At 44.2% G+C, this 17,758-nt stretch overlaps 1 protein-coding gene across 1 annotated transcript in view; it reads left to right on the plus strand.

The window, feature by feature from the left end:
• The window catches only part of wwox (WW domain containing oxidoreductase), a 135,464-nt gene that overhangs the window by 34,254 nt on the left and 83,452 nt on the right, over positions 1-17,758 (plus strand). Inside the window, exons 6-8 of the mRNA XM_080028396.1 lie at positions 3,731-3,819; positions 7,701-7,886; positions 12,075-12,339. Coding sequence (XP_079884522.1) covers positions 3,731-3,819; positions 7,701-7,886; positions 12,075-12,339 — 540 coding nt within the window. The remainder of the gene's footprint in view (positions 1-3,730; positions 3,820-7,700; positions 7,887-12,074; positions 12,340-17,758) is intronic.

Raw genomic sequence — 17,758 nt, forward strand, 5'->3', positions numbered from 1 at the left:
TTTGATTTCGTAAGTGTTGTCCCCCTGCATTGGTTGATCTATAAGGGAGGGAGCTGAGTTGGTGAGGGGGCAGCGCGGGTTAAAGTGTGAGAGGGAGAAGGCTGAGAGGGATAAGGGGAGAGGGGGGATGAGATTGAAGCTAGTGCATTAAGACAGTGTATTATTTGGCGGTTCCACTTGCTTGCGTCCATTAGGGGTGGCTGCTATGCTATTAAAGGGGTCAGCGAAGTGTGTGTACCTGTGTGTCTGTGGGTGTGTGTGTGTGCCAGTACGCCCCTGCATGTGTGTGTTTTTAAGAGTTAGTAGAGTGGTCCAAGTGTCTTATTGAACAGGATGGGGGCTCCCCCTGCTCTAATACCTCTTCATTTTATTGGATTGGATGGCCTCAGTTATAATTGTATTAGGGCAGCTTCCCTCTCTCCATCCATGTCATTCCCTTCTGCACGGACGGAAAACACCGGGAGAGAAAGACGAGGAGAAGCTCTGCAGAGGCCAACTTCCTTCACTCTACACAGGCCAAGTGGCACTTTCCTCTTTCACCCCCCCCCCCCCCCCCACCCCCACTCCCCTTCCGACTTGCCTTCCTCCCTAGTGAAAGTCAAGCAGGTCATTGTCATGTTACAGACAGCTGCCTGTTCTCTTGGGTTGACAGGCTGGAGGTGTGGGTGAGAGGTGGCGGCAGGCAGCAGTGGAGGACAGAGGGAGATCTGATGCCAGTGTTATGGTCGCGGTGACCTTGTTGCTTTCCGTTGCGTTCTGCTCTCTTTTTTATGCGGATGCAAAGTCACAAAACATGGACATGCAGGTCCTCGTTTTCGAAGATGTGCCGCTTTATTTACACACGTTTCATTCATAATTAGCCTTTTTTTGGTTGCGTTTAGACGACGGAGCGATAGGTTGTGTGTAGCCAGGGGCGGTGTGAGCTCTGTCACCCCGAGCCGAGCTCTGTTGCTGTTGCACACTCAGCGATTACTCCCGGAGTTAACCAGAGAGGCTTCGCTGCCTCTCACTTTTCCTTCGTCCTTGAAGAGGCCAGGAGTTGTCAGGGTCCTCATAAAAAGCCCTGAACGATTGCGTCTGTGCATCTCTCTTTCTCTCTCTTTTTCCCCCTCTCCTCCTTCCAAAACCTGGCCATCTGTCTAATTGTTCACCTCCATCGCTTTAATGCTTTTTACATGCTTTTTCCCCCCTCTTTCCAGGCAATAAACTTTATTTTCTTCGCAAGACTTCAATCTGCAGGGGGGAGGGTAAGGCGAGCAGGCGGGCAGGCAGGCTGCTCACCTTCTCCCTGCTGGATTTGCTCCAGTGCCCCCCCCCCCTCTATCCTCCCTCTGGTCTCCCATTACTCCAGCTCTCCTTCCCTTGCCCCCCCTCTGTCTCTAGAGAAGGGGATATGTGTTCGTCAAGCTGACACCTGCTCTCATCTTCTCTGCTGGTTGTACACGCTTGGAGGGCTACCCTGTTGAGGAGGGCCTTTTACTGACCTGTTAATTACCACCGTGCTTACCGCTCTGACCTTGTTCGGAATGATGTCTAATTTTTTTAAATTCGCTGTAGAATTCAATTCCCCCATCTCAAAAGAACCACTGTCTTCTTACACACATTGATAATGCAAAGTTTTTTTCTCATTACATCGCTACGTCCACTCACACTCTATTGTACGACTACTTCGGTGGCCAAAATATTTAATTTTACACTTTTTACGATTGCCATTTCCATACACCTTTCACTGTTACTCCCATTTTGTGTCTGTATAAAAGTGGCCAGGAGTGTGAATGCTGCATATACAAGTCATAAAATTAGACAGTTGTCTCCTCTCACCTGTGATTACTGCTGTGTGCGGATCATATAAGCAGGTACCCCATAATCATATCTATAATAGCCATAATCAGCCCGTTTAACACTTTGTTATAGCACCTATATAATGGTATAGAGTAGCAGCCAGAGAATAATTCAGGCATAGATAATGGTGTGATGCTGTGGGTTTTACCCTTGAGTCACAACATTAGGAATTTGTTGTGTGCGTGTATGTGTGTGTGTGTGCCTGTGTGTATGCATATATAAATACGCCCCGGGGCAGTTTAGGCGTCTGTAAAATGCCTGAAGAATCCCATTTCCCATCAGAAGGGCGCTCTTAACCCTTTCCTTGTTGTCTTTGTGCTCACTGCTCCATGGAGCGTCCTTGCTGGGAGTGTCATGTACATTTGGGCTTGAACGGAGACAGGCGCGCGCGAGAGGGGGAAGACGTTCCCATATGGGGATCAGATCAGCGGAAAGGGCTGACAGGGAGAACAGCAGTGGTGAACGTCGAACGCTCTTCCGGGGGGGTAATGTGAGCTGACTGTGTTCCTTAGGGAAAGTGCTTGGCAGGGACGAAGGGGATAGGTAGCGTCAAGGAATATACCTGAATACCTATGCTTGTGAACACCAGAGAGCCCAAGCTAGGAGTCCTGGGAGCAATATCTGGCTCCCCACCCCCCCCGCCCCCCTCTTCCAGCATGAGGGATGAGTCTAATGGACCGTTAGTCCGTACGGAACACGCTCCCTCGCTTGACGCTGCACGCACCCGTACACCGAGAGGTCCCGAAAGAGCTCATATGTTGTAGGGAGATTGAATCTGGATTGTCCTGTTAGGAGGGCCGGTGCAATGAGAGATGTAGAGAATGTTAAAGGTGGCCAAGGGAAGGGCAGGGCAGGAAGGGAAAGACAGACAAGATAACGGGGAGAAAGAGTCTTAAGTATACTAGCTTTACCACGGACATATAACACTTATAAAATACATGGTTGTATGCTGGGATTAAAGAGATGTGCTCCTTAAGGCCTGCGTGTGTCTCTCTGCTGCTGAGGCCTTTGCCCTGCAGCAGAATGCTACCGTGAGATGATGAATATTTTGCCTTGTCTTTTCCAGTCTGTAAATGCAGCTATGCATTCATTCTTTAAGTCATTTATCTTTCTCCTCCACACTCCTATTCCCACCTTGTCTCCCAACATATGGTGTAAGATGGGACACGCATATACACAGACACACACACACAGACACAGACACACACACACACACACAGACACACACACACACACACACACACACACACACACACACACACACACACACACACACACACACACACACACACACACACACACACACACACACACACACACACACACACACACACACACACACACACACACACACACACACACACACACACACACACACACACACACACACACACACACAAACTGAGACTGTGACATTGTCTCAGCACTGTTTTCATATAATTGAAAATGTTAAATTTGTATTAATATTGCCCATATTCTAATAGCAAATAGCAAATGTTCCTTTAATATATTAACATTACATATCTACAGTATACGACATCCTTCCTTCTTTAAACCCCAGAACTGGATAAAGAAAATAAAAAACAATGGAGGTGCCACTGCCATCCTTCTTTTAAGATGGACAGACGTTTTAATTGTTTCTCATAGGGAGATCCTTAAGTCTTATTTTTTATTGACTTTTTACTTACTGGGGAGGCCTGTTGATAACATTTGTAAACAGGATGAAACAACATAACATTTTTATCATTGTTCTGTGATTAGCGTTTTCTTTTACTCAAGGTGATGATAGTGAGGGTAACAGTGGCAGTTTGCGAAATAAAACTAATTTTGATTGGCTGTAAGTGCTGGTTTTGACAATGGTACTTTTTTGTGTTCCTTGTCTCTACAGCATAAAGCAAGAGTGGACGCCATGATGTGCGACCTGGCGTCTCTGCGCAGTGTCAGGGAGTTTGCCGAGTCTTTCAAGGCCAAGAAACTGTAAGTATAAACCAAAAAAATAAATGTTTTCCTTTCTGCAGATTGTATTTCACTCAAGTAGGGGAAGGTTTTAGCCTTTAAACCTCTACTTTCTCCTTGTGCTAAAGGCACAGTCATAAACGCACATAATGGTGCACGCTCAGAAAGAATAAGGAATAAAATAATTCAAATAAAACTAAGTAAAAAGCAAAGATGACTTAGCAGGCTCTCTCCATCAGGTTGATCATTGTGACCATATCTTATCTAATACACATCCTTAATAAAGGACATCCAAAATGTTACTGATGGACACCATATGGACAAGGCCCCAGGAGGAAGTGTGTCTATTTGCGTCCATTTGCTTGACATTGGTCGAGCAGACTACCAGACTGTATGGCACTTACTTTTGTGGTGGTCAGCTTTTGCGGCATGTGTCTTGCGTCCCATGGCAATCGCACAGTTGCTATTTTTGGGGTCATGTATTCATATCATCCATACTGCTCATCCACACGCAGGTCTCTAGGTACGAGAGTGTGTGTGTGTGTGTGTTTGCTTGTGCGTGGGTGTTGGTGTTGGTGTCAGGGGAGCCCCTTGGGGAGAGGCAGGGCAGTCATTGCCCGTAGCAGCCCTGGGGCAGGGTATGGCCATCCAGGACACGTGTCTTGGGTCAAAGCCAAAACCTCAGGATGGCTTCCCTTGCTCTGTGTCCTATGTATCCCTCCCATCTCTTAAAGGTGTCGCTCACATCCACACTGACGTATATTGACCTCTCTTTAACCCTTCTCTCCCCAGGATTCTTCTCCTAGTTTTGCATATCCCTTTTTCCCCGATCTGTTTATGTGCCTTAGTTTATCTCTCTCTCTCTCATGTTGTCTCAGTGTTTCTCTGTCTGTGTTGCTCTCTCCCTCTCTACCTCAGTATTTTGGCAAGGTTGTATTTCTTCATTAGCTGTGCTGTTTGGGTTGGGGGGGGGGAGTGGGGGAGTCCCAGGGGACGTCAGAGTACATTAATTCTCATCAGAAGGCGAACAGAGCAGAGTGGATGCTGGGAGCTGTGAGCTGTGAATGGCACTGGGCAGCTGTCTGAGTCTACCACCACTCTATTACTGCACGTATGTCTTCAGGCATAACACGCAGGCGGCACACACACACACACACACACACACACACACACACACACACACACACACACACACACACACACACACACACACACACACACACACACACACACAGACGCATGCATGCACATATGTGCATACATGGACAGACTCACTCAGAAAACGTACACACACAGTTCTGTAAACAACACAAAGAAAACTAACAGACACACACACTCATACACACACACACACACAATAATGCTCCTGCAGCGTGTCATTGACAGGTGAAATGTAATCAGAGTCTTTTTCTTTTCCTTCTCTCGTTTCTCACTCCCTTGCTTTTAAGTGCTTTAGTCAGTGGCTTTCACGCTGCTTTGTGTTCCATTGACCCCGATTCTGCTTTAATTGCCTGTCCTTTGAAATGAAATTACCTGGATATTGATATTGTTGAATGCAGTGCAATTTCATCGGGATGTAATTGATGGAGGACAGCGCTGACAGAATGCCCCTAATACAATTTCTACTGAACGGTCCGTAATTAACACATGCAATTTGTTTTCTCTGTGATTTTATATATTTTTAACAGCATTTATCCTGCTCTAATATCAAGCATATAATGTGTAATAGGTGGTGTGCATAGAAACCCGCAAGCCAGATCACATTTGTATACCTTTTTTGCATTCCTTTGCATTACGATGACCGTATGGCTGTGAAATTGTTGTGTCTTTTTACACTTTACAGGTTTTGCCTTGTTGGTTTATGGATCAGGCATAGTGGTGTCTGCATGTCCATATGTGTGCGTTGCCAGTGCCAGTTTGCCTTTTGCATAAAGTGCAATGTTAATGACCAGCAGTCTGAGCTCAGCTCACACAGGCAATCTCTTCCTGCTGGCCCCCATTATCATAGAGGTCAGGGGTCATACCCATGGGGGTTATTTAAAGTAAATATATAAAGTTATGTCTCCCTGTTTGGTAGTTAACACCCTCGTTTGACCAGCGCTGAGATTGCACAGCATGCACAGTGTTGTGTGAGGTCTTAATGTGGAAAGTGGGACCGTGGTACGCTGCAATAGGCCTATTAAAGACATTCATTAGACCTGCGCTTATGAGAGAGGGACTAACTGGTGGGCAGTTGTATTAACAGGCCTTTTACATTACAAGCAGACTCAATAGAGGCTCATCTGAGCTGCGTGGGGGAAATCGCTCCACTGACCACAGAAAAGTTGTTCATTGGAGTTTTTGATCACAACCTGGTGTTACACTCTGAGTGACACATTGCATCTTTTTTTTAGAATTTGTTCTTTACAGCGTGAGGTCACAAAAATTGGACACAAACCAAGTCAAAATCTGAAGAGGTGTAACTGAAAAAGGGAGGAGTTTAAAACATGGGCTACAGTGAGGGGTTAGGGTCAGGAGTTCATGCCTGGGGTGTTATTGTGCAGCTACCAGTCAGTTGGTGACAGACCCAAGAGTTTTGCCTTGGACAGCGCAATGTCACTGTACTTCACACTCTATTAGACAGGGGAACACCGGGCCAAAAACAGCCAATGTGTTCTGTCTGCTTTTGAGCACCATTTCACAGCAGAACAGTGACTGTGGTGTTTTACTCTTTTATTGGGTTTGATCAGGTTTGAGTGGAAGTCACAAAGGTCATCCATTTACAGATATTTAATTTAAATTTTTACCTAGACTTCCTTAACTTTGTTGTATCGTGGGTGAAAATTTGAATATCTCGCTGCTGGTATGTGCCCTGTCGAAAAAATGTGCTGAGGTCGGCATTCTTTAAGTTGACTTGTGTGACTAGGTTTGTGCTCTTTAATGAACCTTGTGTGTTCGGAGGCCTGAAGGTGATCGTACAGTACACTCCTATGTAATGGCATTGGATGGCTCATTATAGCAAGGCATAACAATTCACACATTAATTTTCCAGCATCCAGTTTTTAATTAATCCAGTAGGCAGTCTTAAACACAGGGTACACAAATTGCCTTCGGCCTCATAATTAATTCTAATGGAAGAAATTAAAAATTGGTGGGGTGTGTTTGGATTGTTCGACTGTGTTACTGTGGTTTCGAGCCCACTGGAGCGACGCTGTCACCGACAAGGATCTCTTCTGCTGCCCTGACCAATCCAGCAATCCCCCGTTCACTGGCACGTGAGAGGGGAGTGTTACTCACGCGCCCACACAAAGTCTGCAAGAAGGAAAATTGCATGGTGGCGTGTCTTGCGTGTGCCAAAGCATATGCTTTTGTACTGGCCCCCTGAATTAAGTCAGTGGTTTTTCATATCATGACCTGCGCGTGTGCGTGTATTTATTTTGATCTGCACTCTCTTTCTCAGCTGCTTTTCCTGAGTCGATGTGTTGATGGCTTTGGTTACTCGGAGTAGTTACACAGAGCCTGTATCAACACCCATTACTTCCACCACCCTTGTGTGTTGAAACGCTTTTCAATGTGTTGTTGCTCTTGGATTCCAGCCAGCTGTATTCGGTATCTACAGTACCTGTCGAGCCATGGGGAGTTACACTGGAAACCACACTGTATCATATCAGCACTACCGATGCTGTGTCTCTGCAGACCTCTAAAGCCGACCACTCTCTGGAATAAGACACCCCGTTTCCTTTTTTCTGCCTTCGCTTCTCACTATTCCATCCTCTTCTTTTTTAAGTTCTTCTTCCCGTCTCTCCTTACCACTCTTTCAGCCCCAGTATGGTATAAAAATCCCTTTTTATGTAGCTGTGTCTTCTCTGTTTTCACTTATAGTCAATAAGCAATCAAACATGTTTTATTTTCTGCCCCCATAGGCCTCTACACATTCTGGTTTGTAATGCAGCTGTGTGCACTCAGCCCTGGGGCTTGACGGAGGACGGCATGGAGTCCACCTTCCAGATCTGTCATCTAGGTCACTTCCTGCTTGTCCAGTGTCTCCAGGATGTGCTGCGACGCTCGGCCCCCGCTCGCGTGGTGGTGGTTTCCTCCGAGTCCCACAGGTAAAGACAACACACTAGGCATGTACCAGGCAAAAAGGTTCAAATGTTTCCAAGGTTGACTTAATTATTGACTTGTTATTAGTAGATCTACAGGGTCTCATTAGAGCACTTTTAGAATGAGGCATAAAGGAGTGAAAATTATTATTATATTTTTTTTTTATCAAATTTTTATTAAAATAAATAATGAGCCTGACCTGTGAATTCCTTAAATCGAAATGTTTTTCATCCTTATTCATCCTTAATTATGATGTGCAAACAGAAATTAATTTAATTTACTTTTCGTAAGTTTTAATGCTGCCCTGTTCCTTGAAAACAAATACACACATGTTAACGCTCAGTGTTCCTCAACGGAGATTTTCTTTTTCATTATTCTGAATCCTGCAGTGCTCCCTTTTATTCTTCTTCTTCTTCTTCCCTGCCTGTGCTAGCACATTGCTGGATCGTCTTGGCACATTAACTACACCTGTAAATCAGTGGAATAGTTTGAAAACCAATGGTAGTTATGTGTAAAATATCATACATGTTCCAGAGACAAAACCAAACCGAGACTCGCTCCACGATAAAAAAAAAAAAATTATTATACTGAAAACATGATAAGGCAAGATGTAATAACCTGGCCCCTATGCAGCATGGTTTATGTTTTATTTCAATTTTCAGTTCTTTATCTTTATCCCTTCTCGGATCTCAGTAGAGTAGATCATCTTGGTTGCCTTTTCTTTTGGGGCATGGGTTTGGAGATATAATGATTTTTACTGATAATGATAGAACATTTATTAAAGGCATACTCAGCGATTGCAATCCAGAGCACTTTTTGTCAGAATCAGCTATCTACTCAACACCCTACCTGTCCGTTGTGTGTGCGCTGAAAAAAAAAGTTGGGTGATTAGTATAAACATAAACAGAGATCGCTTACCGACACCTTTAAGCGAAATGTTCTAGCCGGTTAGGTACAAAGTATTGGAGCCTCACCACTTGAACAGATTTATTTCCCTACAATTGAGATAAGCTCCCACTCTAGACTCTAGTGTAGACAACCTGAGCTGAAAAAGAGAAAGTTTGACCACATACTCCACTAAATATAACTGGTTTTATTTATACTGATTTAAAATTCTTTAACCTACCTAGTAAACCTTCCAGTCAAATGGTCATCATCAGTTTACATAGTTTTTTAGTTACTTTAGCGACATAACCACACTCTTCTGGTATCTTAATTTTGCTACACAATATTCTTTAATGTTAGTTCTATCTACTTGACAAAACGGCAGATTGCGGTACATTTGTTGAGCGTGAGCACCATCTCGATGTTTGCCTTGTTTCCCTGAACATTCACAGTTAAGCCATATTCACAGTCACTTTGATTGAGTTCAAGCAGTAATATCCCAAACCTATACCCTGCCTGGTCCAACTGCTCCTCAACTCCGCTCATGCAGCTATAGCCGCTACAATGGCTAGTTTTCACTATAGAAACTGATAGATCAGACTCGATGCATAATGTCAAACATGACAGCCTCACTCACTGAAAACTCATTTCCCTCCACACGCTGTCACCATGAATTAACCGTATCATCAACATGATGGATGGACTTATCAGTTCAAATTTACTTTGATCAAGCATCTGCTCCTTTTCAGTCTAACCCCCTGACTCAGCCTCTTTTCCCCTCCTCATGCCATTGTTTTCCAAGTCTATCACGTTGTCAAGAGAACTCTACTCCATAGCCTTCTGTCATACAGTAGACAAGCGCACGATGTCTTGCAGTGATCTGTGAGCCCAAGCCTTGAGCCATGTTTTTCAGAATCAGTGCGCGTGTGTGTGTGTGTGTGTGTGTGTGTGTGTGTGTGTGTGTGTGTGTGTGTGTGTGTGTGTGTGTGTGTGTGTGTGTGTGTGTGTGTGTGTGTGTGTGTGTGTGTGTGTGTGTGTGTGTGTGTGTGTGTGTGTGTGTGTGTGTGTGTGTGTGTGTGTGTGTGTGTGTGTGTGTGTGTGTGTGTGTGTGTGTGTTTGGGGACATTGATCCTGGCTTCGGTCAGTCAGACGGCCAAGCAGAGTGATTGATTGGAGCTCGGCAGAGTGACCTGAGACAAGGGGGGAACATAAGCAGAGTTATTCTAGCAGATCAAACAGCAGCACTCTTACATGGGCCCCACATATGACTTATGTTATACAGACCAGGCCATGCATGAGAGGACAAGAGCAGCGGAGGGGACACTGCTTTGACACTACAGATTCACTTGGGGTCACGCTGCCATTACATGCTGCAGGAAAAAGCAAAAGCAAGAGGAAGAGAGAGAGAGAGAGAGAGAGAGTAGGGAAAGCATATTGGGATATAGCATGTCCTGAAGGAAGGGAGTATTGACAGCATTTGATTGATGCAAGACTTGCCTACCCCAGTAAGAACAGTGATTTCATACAAGTTTTGGTGGGTAAGGATGCTATTGGAGGAGGCAGAATGTGTACTGTATTGCCAAATAATGTTTTTGGTATTCTCGTCACTCTTCTCCCCAGCCACAGCTCCCTTTCTCTCTCATTTCCGGCCTGCCCGACACATACACTCACCTTTCCTTCTCTCCTCTATATACAAGCAGCAGCAGCAGCGGCTTTAACCCCTTCAAAGAAGGCTTATACACAGGACCAGAGAGAGTCAGTTACACACTGATACTAGAGGGAGGGGGAAAAAGGAGCGGAAATAGACAATATCTCATATTACATCTTCCATTCTGTCCCACCTCATTCCAGAACCTATATTACATCTGTTGAAGTCACAACCCCCTTTTTCGTTTGTGTTATTTTCGGTTTTCCGCTGATATTCCCGTTTATTCACTTAGCCTTCCCCCTCACAAGTTAGTGTGCGACCCCTGACCTGGCAGCATATTGTATTCCCTAAGCCCCTTGTCCGCTGGTATAAGGCATTGACCTATAAGGGACAGGGGGTGGGAGAGATGGACACACCGGGGTAATGGCTGGACACTTTATCAGTTTCCACCACAGGGGCTTACTGTGGAATTGGAGCCGACACAGGTTTCACTTTGCCTTAGTGCTGCATCAGATGCGGTCAAACAAGGGGAGATAACATTCCTTAATGAAACTTCCTCTGATAGATCTAAGCTGCAGCTCTGCCCTCCGTACTTTTATGTACGGACAAGATATTTTTTGTAAACAAAATCTTTTACAATTTTATTGCGCAAGGTCGTGTGAATCATGTGGCAGGGTAATTCATTTATTCCAACATCACTGTAAAAACCACGTTCAGCTGTAGCTAGAATAAAGTGTCATTACTGCATGTGAACAGTTCCGGAAAGGGAAAACTACCTTGGTACGCGGTCGAATTGATTTATCAACCTCTAGTTGCTAAAGTAGTTATGAAGTTGCAGCACATGAAATGAAAAGCCTGCAGATGTTGTAATTTAGCCAAGCAAGGATGTTGCGGAAGGCGACAGTAAACAAGAGGCAGCGAGCTTGTAAAATCACAACAAGGAAACCTGGTGACATTTTGATTGGTTGTTTTCTAATGACTGGATTAATATGTAGGATGTGTTCCACTGGTTTTGGGTCTCTCTTTCCCTCCATCTCACACACTCACTCACTCACACACACACACACACACACACACACACACACACACACACACACACACACTCACACACACACACACACACACACACACACACACACACACACACACACACAAACACACACACCTCAACGAAACATGATACACGCACAAACACACACACACCTCAACGAAACATGACACACAGGGAGTGTAGTTTTTGTGTGCCAGTGTATTGTGATGTTATTGTGTGACTGCATAATAACACAACGAGTAGTGTAATGTTTAAGGGGCCTTGTCAAACATCTGGAGTTTAACAGCTCTGTCGCAGGCAATTAAAGAACATCATGTCACGTCTTTGATTTGTATGCAGCCAGCACTACACATCTGCCAGCAGGAAGCCTACACACACACACACACACACACACACACACACACACACACACACACACACACTCACACTCACACTCACACTCACAATCACACACACACACACACACACACACACACACACACACACACACACACACACACACACACACACACACACACACACACACACACACACACACACACACACACACACACACACACACTCACTCACACAGACTCTAACTACTCTTGATCTGGACTATGTTTTCAGGTTCACAGACCTGTTGGACTCCTGTGGCAAGCTGGACATGGCTCTGCTGTGCCCCCAGAAGACAGAGTACTGGTCCATGCTGGCTTACAACCGGGCCAAGCTCTGCAACATCCTCTTCAGCAGCGAGCTCCACCGCCGCCTCTCGCCTCACGGTGTCACCTGCAACGCGGTGCATCCTGGGAACATGATGTACACCTCCATTCACCGCAGCTGGTGGCTCATGACCTTCCTTTTCACGCTGGCCAGACCGTTCACCAAGTCTATGGTAAGGGAAAAAAAACAAAACAAGTTTCCGTTTTTTAACTGCACAAACTGAGCAAAGTCAGTTACCTAAAGATGTGGGTGATAAATGGATTCTGTTGACTTTTGGTAACTTTATATTAATCCAGCTCGGTAGGAGAGGTTGGATTTTCTTTTTCAGCACACAAAGACAGACAGTGAATTGAGCTCACTATATACTCAGCCTATGTGTTTGTCTTGGCACGTTCCTGGGAGAGAGGAGGAGAAGTAAACGGATGGAGAGAGGGGTTGATCTTGCTGAGTGCTGAGGGCTCAGCAGTGAGAGAGAGTCTGGGTTTCACAGATAGAGAGATAGTCTGTGGTTTTGTTTTCCTCTTCCTCCTGTCACTGTTTATTTAACTCTTGAGAGGCGGTTCCCCCTATCCTCTCACAAGGGTATAGGCGATATTCCAGACCCCGTGTACTGCGACTATTAGGTTACTGTAAATGCCCTGTACAAACTCAGGTCTACTGCTATGCACTCCTAGAGTACTGAGAGAATAAGTCTCCTGTCAAATATGTTTTTATACCATATACCCTTTTACCATCAGGAAAACCTATTACCAGGTATTTTCAGAGGGATCATTTTAGATTTTGAGTCATATTAGCTTGGTTGACTTTGAGTCAACTGGTCTGAGAGCAGGTACAGTAAAGACATTAGGCTGGTCTTTGAGAGAGAGAGAGAGAGAGAGAGAGAGAGAGAGAGAGAGAGAGAGAGAGAGAGAGAGAGAGAGAGAGAGAGAGAGAGAGAGAGAGAGAGAGAGAGAGAGAGAGAGAGAGAGAGAGAGAGAGAGAGAGAGAGAGAGAGAGAGAGAGAGAGAGAGAGAGAGAGAGAGAGAGAGAGAGAGAGAGAGCGAGAGAGAGAGAGAGAGAGAGAGAGAGAGAGAGAGAGAGGAGGCCAGGTGCTGTACCAGAGGGAGCAGTTGTTTGGTTCTGTTACAATTTTTTAATTTTGAAGCAACAATAAAAACCAGGACCCCTCATGGAATTGACCCTCTACTTTGATGGTGGTGGTGGGATTTAGCAAAAGCACTATGACTGTGGGAGCTGTGTTTCTGACTGCAGTCACGCACTGCCCCATAATGAACACCATGTTTGGTTATAATGTAGTTCATAAGTGTGGCGTGTTTACCAGACGTTAGGTGAAGATTGATGATCAACTCTATCAACTGTAGTTGTACCATCTGATCACAGCAGCATGTCCTGCTTAAGCTGCTCTCAGCGGGGGGAGTAGAGCTGCTAACCATGGGGAGATTGTTGGTTTTCGGTCAGGAGCGCTTTGGGGGAACCAATGGACACAACCCCTTCAGAGGACACATAGCCTGGCCCATCCTACTGGTGAAGTGGAATGTGTGTTCTTACTGGTGTCTTCGGGAAAAAGAAAAGGAGTTTGGTCCACTCCCAAACCTTTGATTTAAGGATGAACTTGGTGGACCGGTAGACAAGCTCTTTACTCTTACAAGGACGCTGTAGGATTCATCTTTTTGATGGCTTTTTGAAGGCTTACAGTGTTTCCCCTAGAATTTTTTTCAGGCCCGGTGGTAAAAAGCTGATAAAGAGTATGCGCGCGGCGGGCGTACCAAATTTCTAGTAGAAATTGACCAAAACTAACGGTATTATGAGCCTCTTTTGACAGCCCGCTACAAATTAGGGCATAGGGTTATGCTTTCACATTCAGTAAGAGTACATTTTGTGTTTCCCTCAGGATTTTTTTGAGACTGCTGGGGGAGAATGGACCTTCTAGTGGGGTCTTGGGGCATGCCCCTGCGGAAGAAAACCTTTACCTTTTTAAAGTTAAATGCATCAATCTGGTGCACTTTGAGAAGCTAAATCTGATTAAATTTTTTTTGCTCAGTAAACAGCTGTCATATATGTCATATAAACTATTGAAGAAAAACACATGGATATGAAAATAAAATACAATACACACTAAGACCTATAGACAGGTATGTCCTGTCTAGTATTCATTTCTGGAATAATCTGGATCATGAAACATTTTCTTTAATTTATCAAATATTCATTTAAAATAAATGAATTAACCTAGGCTACACATCATGATTAGCCTATCAATCAAAATGTGTGCAAAATAAGCCAAATTTCTTATTCCGACCATTATATTTCATGTAGCCTAATTCTCAATTTAAAACTTAAAAATAAAGTAGCATTCAAAAAATACCAAAAAATAAAGCTTGTAGGGCTACAATAGCCTGCTGTTTTCAAGATAACTTGCTACGCTGTCTCAGCTGTTGATACAGATTGTTTACCACAGCGACGTAGCACTTTCTATGTTTTGCTCAGCACTTTTTCCTGTTCAACTCTCTGTTACTGACTGAGTCCTAAATATCTCCAGTGTATGCCATGGACCTATAAAGAAAGGTTCTTTCTCGTCAGTTTCCCTGTGTGACATGTGCGCTCCGAATGCACACGCACATCGCGCCGCTGCGCGGAGACAAAAAAAAGAATTCAATAAAAAAAATCAATATTTTTTTTATTTTAAAAAAAAAAAATTTTGGGCAGCTGTTGGCCTGGCAGGGCCGCCAGGCCTGTATAATGGTAGGGGAAACATTGGCTTATAACCGTGTCCCCTGGGGGTTACAGTGGGAATATGCGGGGCCCAGGCCATTGCTGTTTTGTGGACATCATTTCTAGGTGTACAGACTGATTTTCAATTCTGGTTGATTCAGGATGGCATCTCTTTATGCTTTTTCGCTGGTGATGTAATTGCTGTTAGCTTCATTGGACCGTGACCGTGTGTACACACTGTGGCAATTTGCAATAATCTTGCTGAAATTTGCCTTTTTGTCAATTGTAACCAACATGTTACTGCTTAAATAATTTCCACCCAAATCTGTACATACAGTTGTAGGCTGATGAAGCATTTTTTCATCAATACGACAATAGTGTTTTCACTGTGGTTACTTGGAGCACATCTGCAGCCACCATTGCTGTCAATAGCATCCAATTAGATTATAGTGTATAAGACGACTTAGAGCTAAAGTTTTCTCGTAAGGCAATAACCTCTGTAGTCCGGCTCAGAGTGGCAACTGTTGTGAATGTGTGAGGGTGGATCTGCGTGGGGTGCTTGGGGCATTAATCACTGCATGAGAGTGTTCTTAGCACATGTGTGTGTGCCTAATAAATTGACATGAGGTGCCTTAGGTTAACGTCCTCACACACTTTGGATATAAACGATAAAAATCCAACCCAATGATTTATTTAAATCTAAATTGTGTCCTCTGCTCTGTGAGACTTTTCAATTGATAGCGGCCCTCTACCCTTTGGGCCCCATCGTCTCCTAAATTATGCTCTAGTTTGACTATTACGTCTTTCCATTAGCTACTCTTCATACTTTATCAATTTAGTGTTTGCACTGAGGGGGGAAAAGTGAAATGTGTGTTGTAAGGCAGCGTGTTGGAGTTTTTAGTGAAGCGTCATTCTGATCCATCATGTCTGACATACGCCAGGCCTCAGGCTGTCATTTCTTTTCTGACATGGGATGAGATGAGAGGAAGTGCTCCTCAGCACCTTTTTGTAAAATGCAAAGCTTAACATTTCCTCCAATTGACAATTTCTGTCTCAAAACACTAACCCCCCCTCCCCCTTCCCTCTTTATCTTCTGTATCATTTTTCTTAGCTCTTTTTCATCACTTAGTGTCTTGTTTAATTTTTTTTTTAAATCCGGTCTGCATCAATTTTTAGCTGAACCAAAATGTTGTTAAGCAGGCTTTTTTAATCAGATGATTTGAAAGTGTACCCTAGAGTGGATAGCACTTTTGTCTTCTTTCTTTGTGTGTCTATAGGAGGGGGTCCTAATGTTTTGGATGTGAGCACATTGATGCAATTAGCAGAGCCGTTTCTCTGCTCCAGAGTGAGGCTAAGGCTTTTTTCTACACGTGGTTAATTAAACGTAGTGTAGATGTTAGTAAATATTAAAGGACAAAGGTAGAGCTAGTAATTAAATTCTGGTGTGCTGACACAGCGATTAGCAAAAAAAAAAAAAAACACATGTCTGATAAAGGCCACACACACAGACACCCGCACAGACACAGAGGCGCACCCTTAAGCCGACGCATTTGCTCTTATTTAAAATATGGGAGTTGATAAGGCCCCTGAAATGTATCCTCTTTTAAAATCCCACTCCTCACTCCTCTTCTTTCCCCCCTACATTAAGGGCTTAATAAAACAGTGATATTATTTCAGTTATTGGTTGCAGGGATATGAAGATGGTATCGCGTTAATTGCTTGCGTACGCTTGCGGGATCCATGGGAGATTGTTCTGGGATGCAAACACAAGCAGAATGTCGACTCCAAAAAAAAAAACAATCACAAAGCCCCCCCTGTGTGTGTTCTCGCGCAAATAACCAGCCTCTCATTTAAAAACACAGGTTTGATTTATAGGAGCACAGGTGGAGTGATATACCGTGGCGCCACGCGAGGAGGCACACACGCACACACACACGCACACACGCACGCATGCACGCACGCACGCACGCACACACACACACACGCACACGCACACACACACACACAAATGAAGACAAGAAGCTCACACATGAATTCACAATATGGAGACTATGGAAAAACACCTGGAGCTACAGGGCGGTCCTAAATCTTTTAATTTGATTGTTGTAGTAAAGGCTAGGAGAATGTCATGTCGGGCCATAAGCTCTCCGAACATGGTCATCCAATCATATTCCTTCTCCCCTTCACTCATTAATTGTTCGTCATGTTCTCTTATTTTATCAGCCCTTCATTTTCACCCTTCACTTATCTTATCTGTGTTAGCGAAACATATTTTTGACTTCCTCCAGTTTTGCATTCTTCTGTGTTGTGGATTCTACTTAAGGGAGAAAAGAAACTTCTCCATTAGCAAGGGGAGCACAGCCCACTCTGCCATTGATGCACAGAGCTGATTCCATTTTGCTGAGTTGAGAAAGGCATCTATAAAGAGCCATGACATTTTAATCAGCCAAACTATCTCTCACTAACATCATGTTCCCCTCCTCCGGGCCTTGATCTACTTATCATGAGATGGCGGCGACCAGGCCTGGGACTCCTGTTTTCCTTTTAATTCAGCGTGTTTAGAGTGGGAGTTTTCCCTGTGTCCTTTGGTTGAGATTATCAGCATGGTATGATCTGGCCTGCAGTGATGATGTGTGTATGCGATTGAATATACACATGTGTGTGTTAGAGAGGGGAGACAAGAAACAGCGCTTATCACAGTTCTGCTCCAAAATTCGATTGACACAGATTTCGGTTGATTTATTGGATCTAGAATAAAAATTGCAAGATAGGAATTTTATGACAATTTGTGTGTGTATATGCTGTCAAAGTTATTAGACAGTACTGTTTGAATCAAAGCTCAGCATGGACACACATAAAAATAATGACTTTCAGTGAGTGTT

The sequence above is a fragment of the Ammodytes marinus genome, assembly GCF_949987685.1.
Source record: "Ammodytes marinus genome assembly, chromosome: 5".
Lineage (NCBI taxonomy): Eukaryota > Metazoa > Chordata > Actinopteri > Uranoscopiformes > Ammodytidae > Ammodytes > Ammodytes marinus.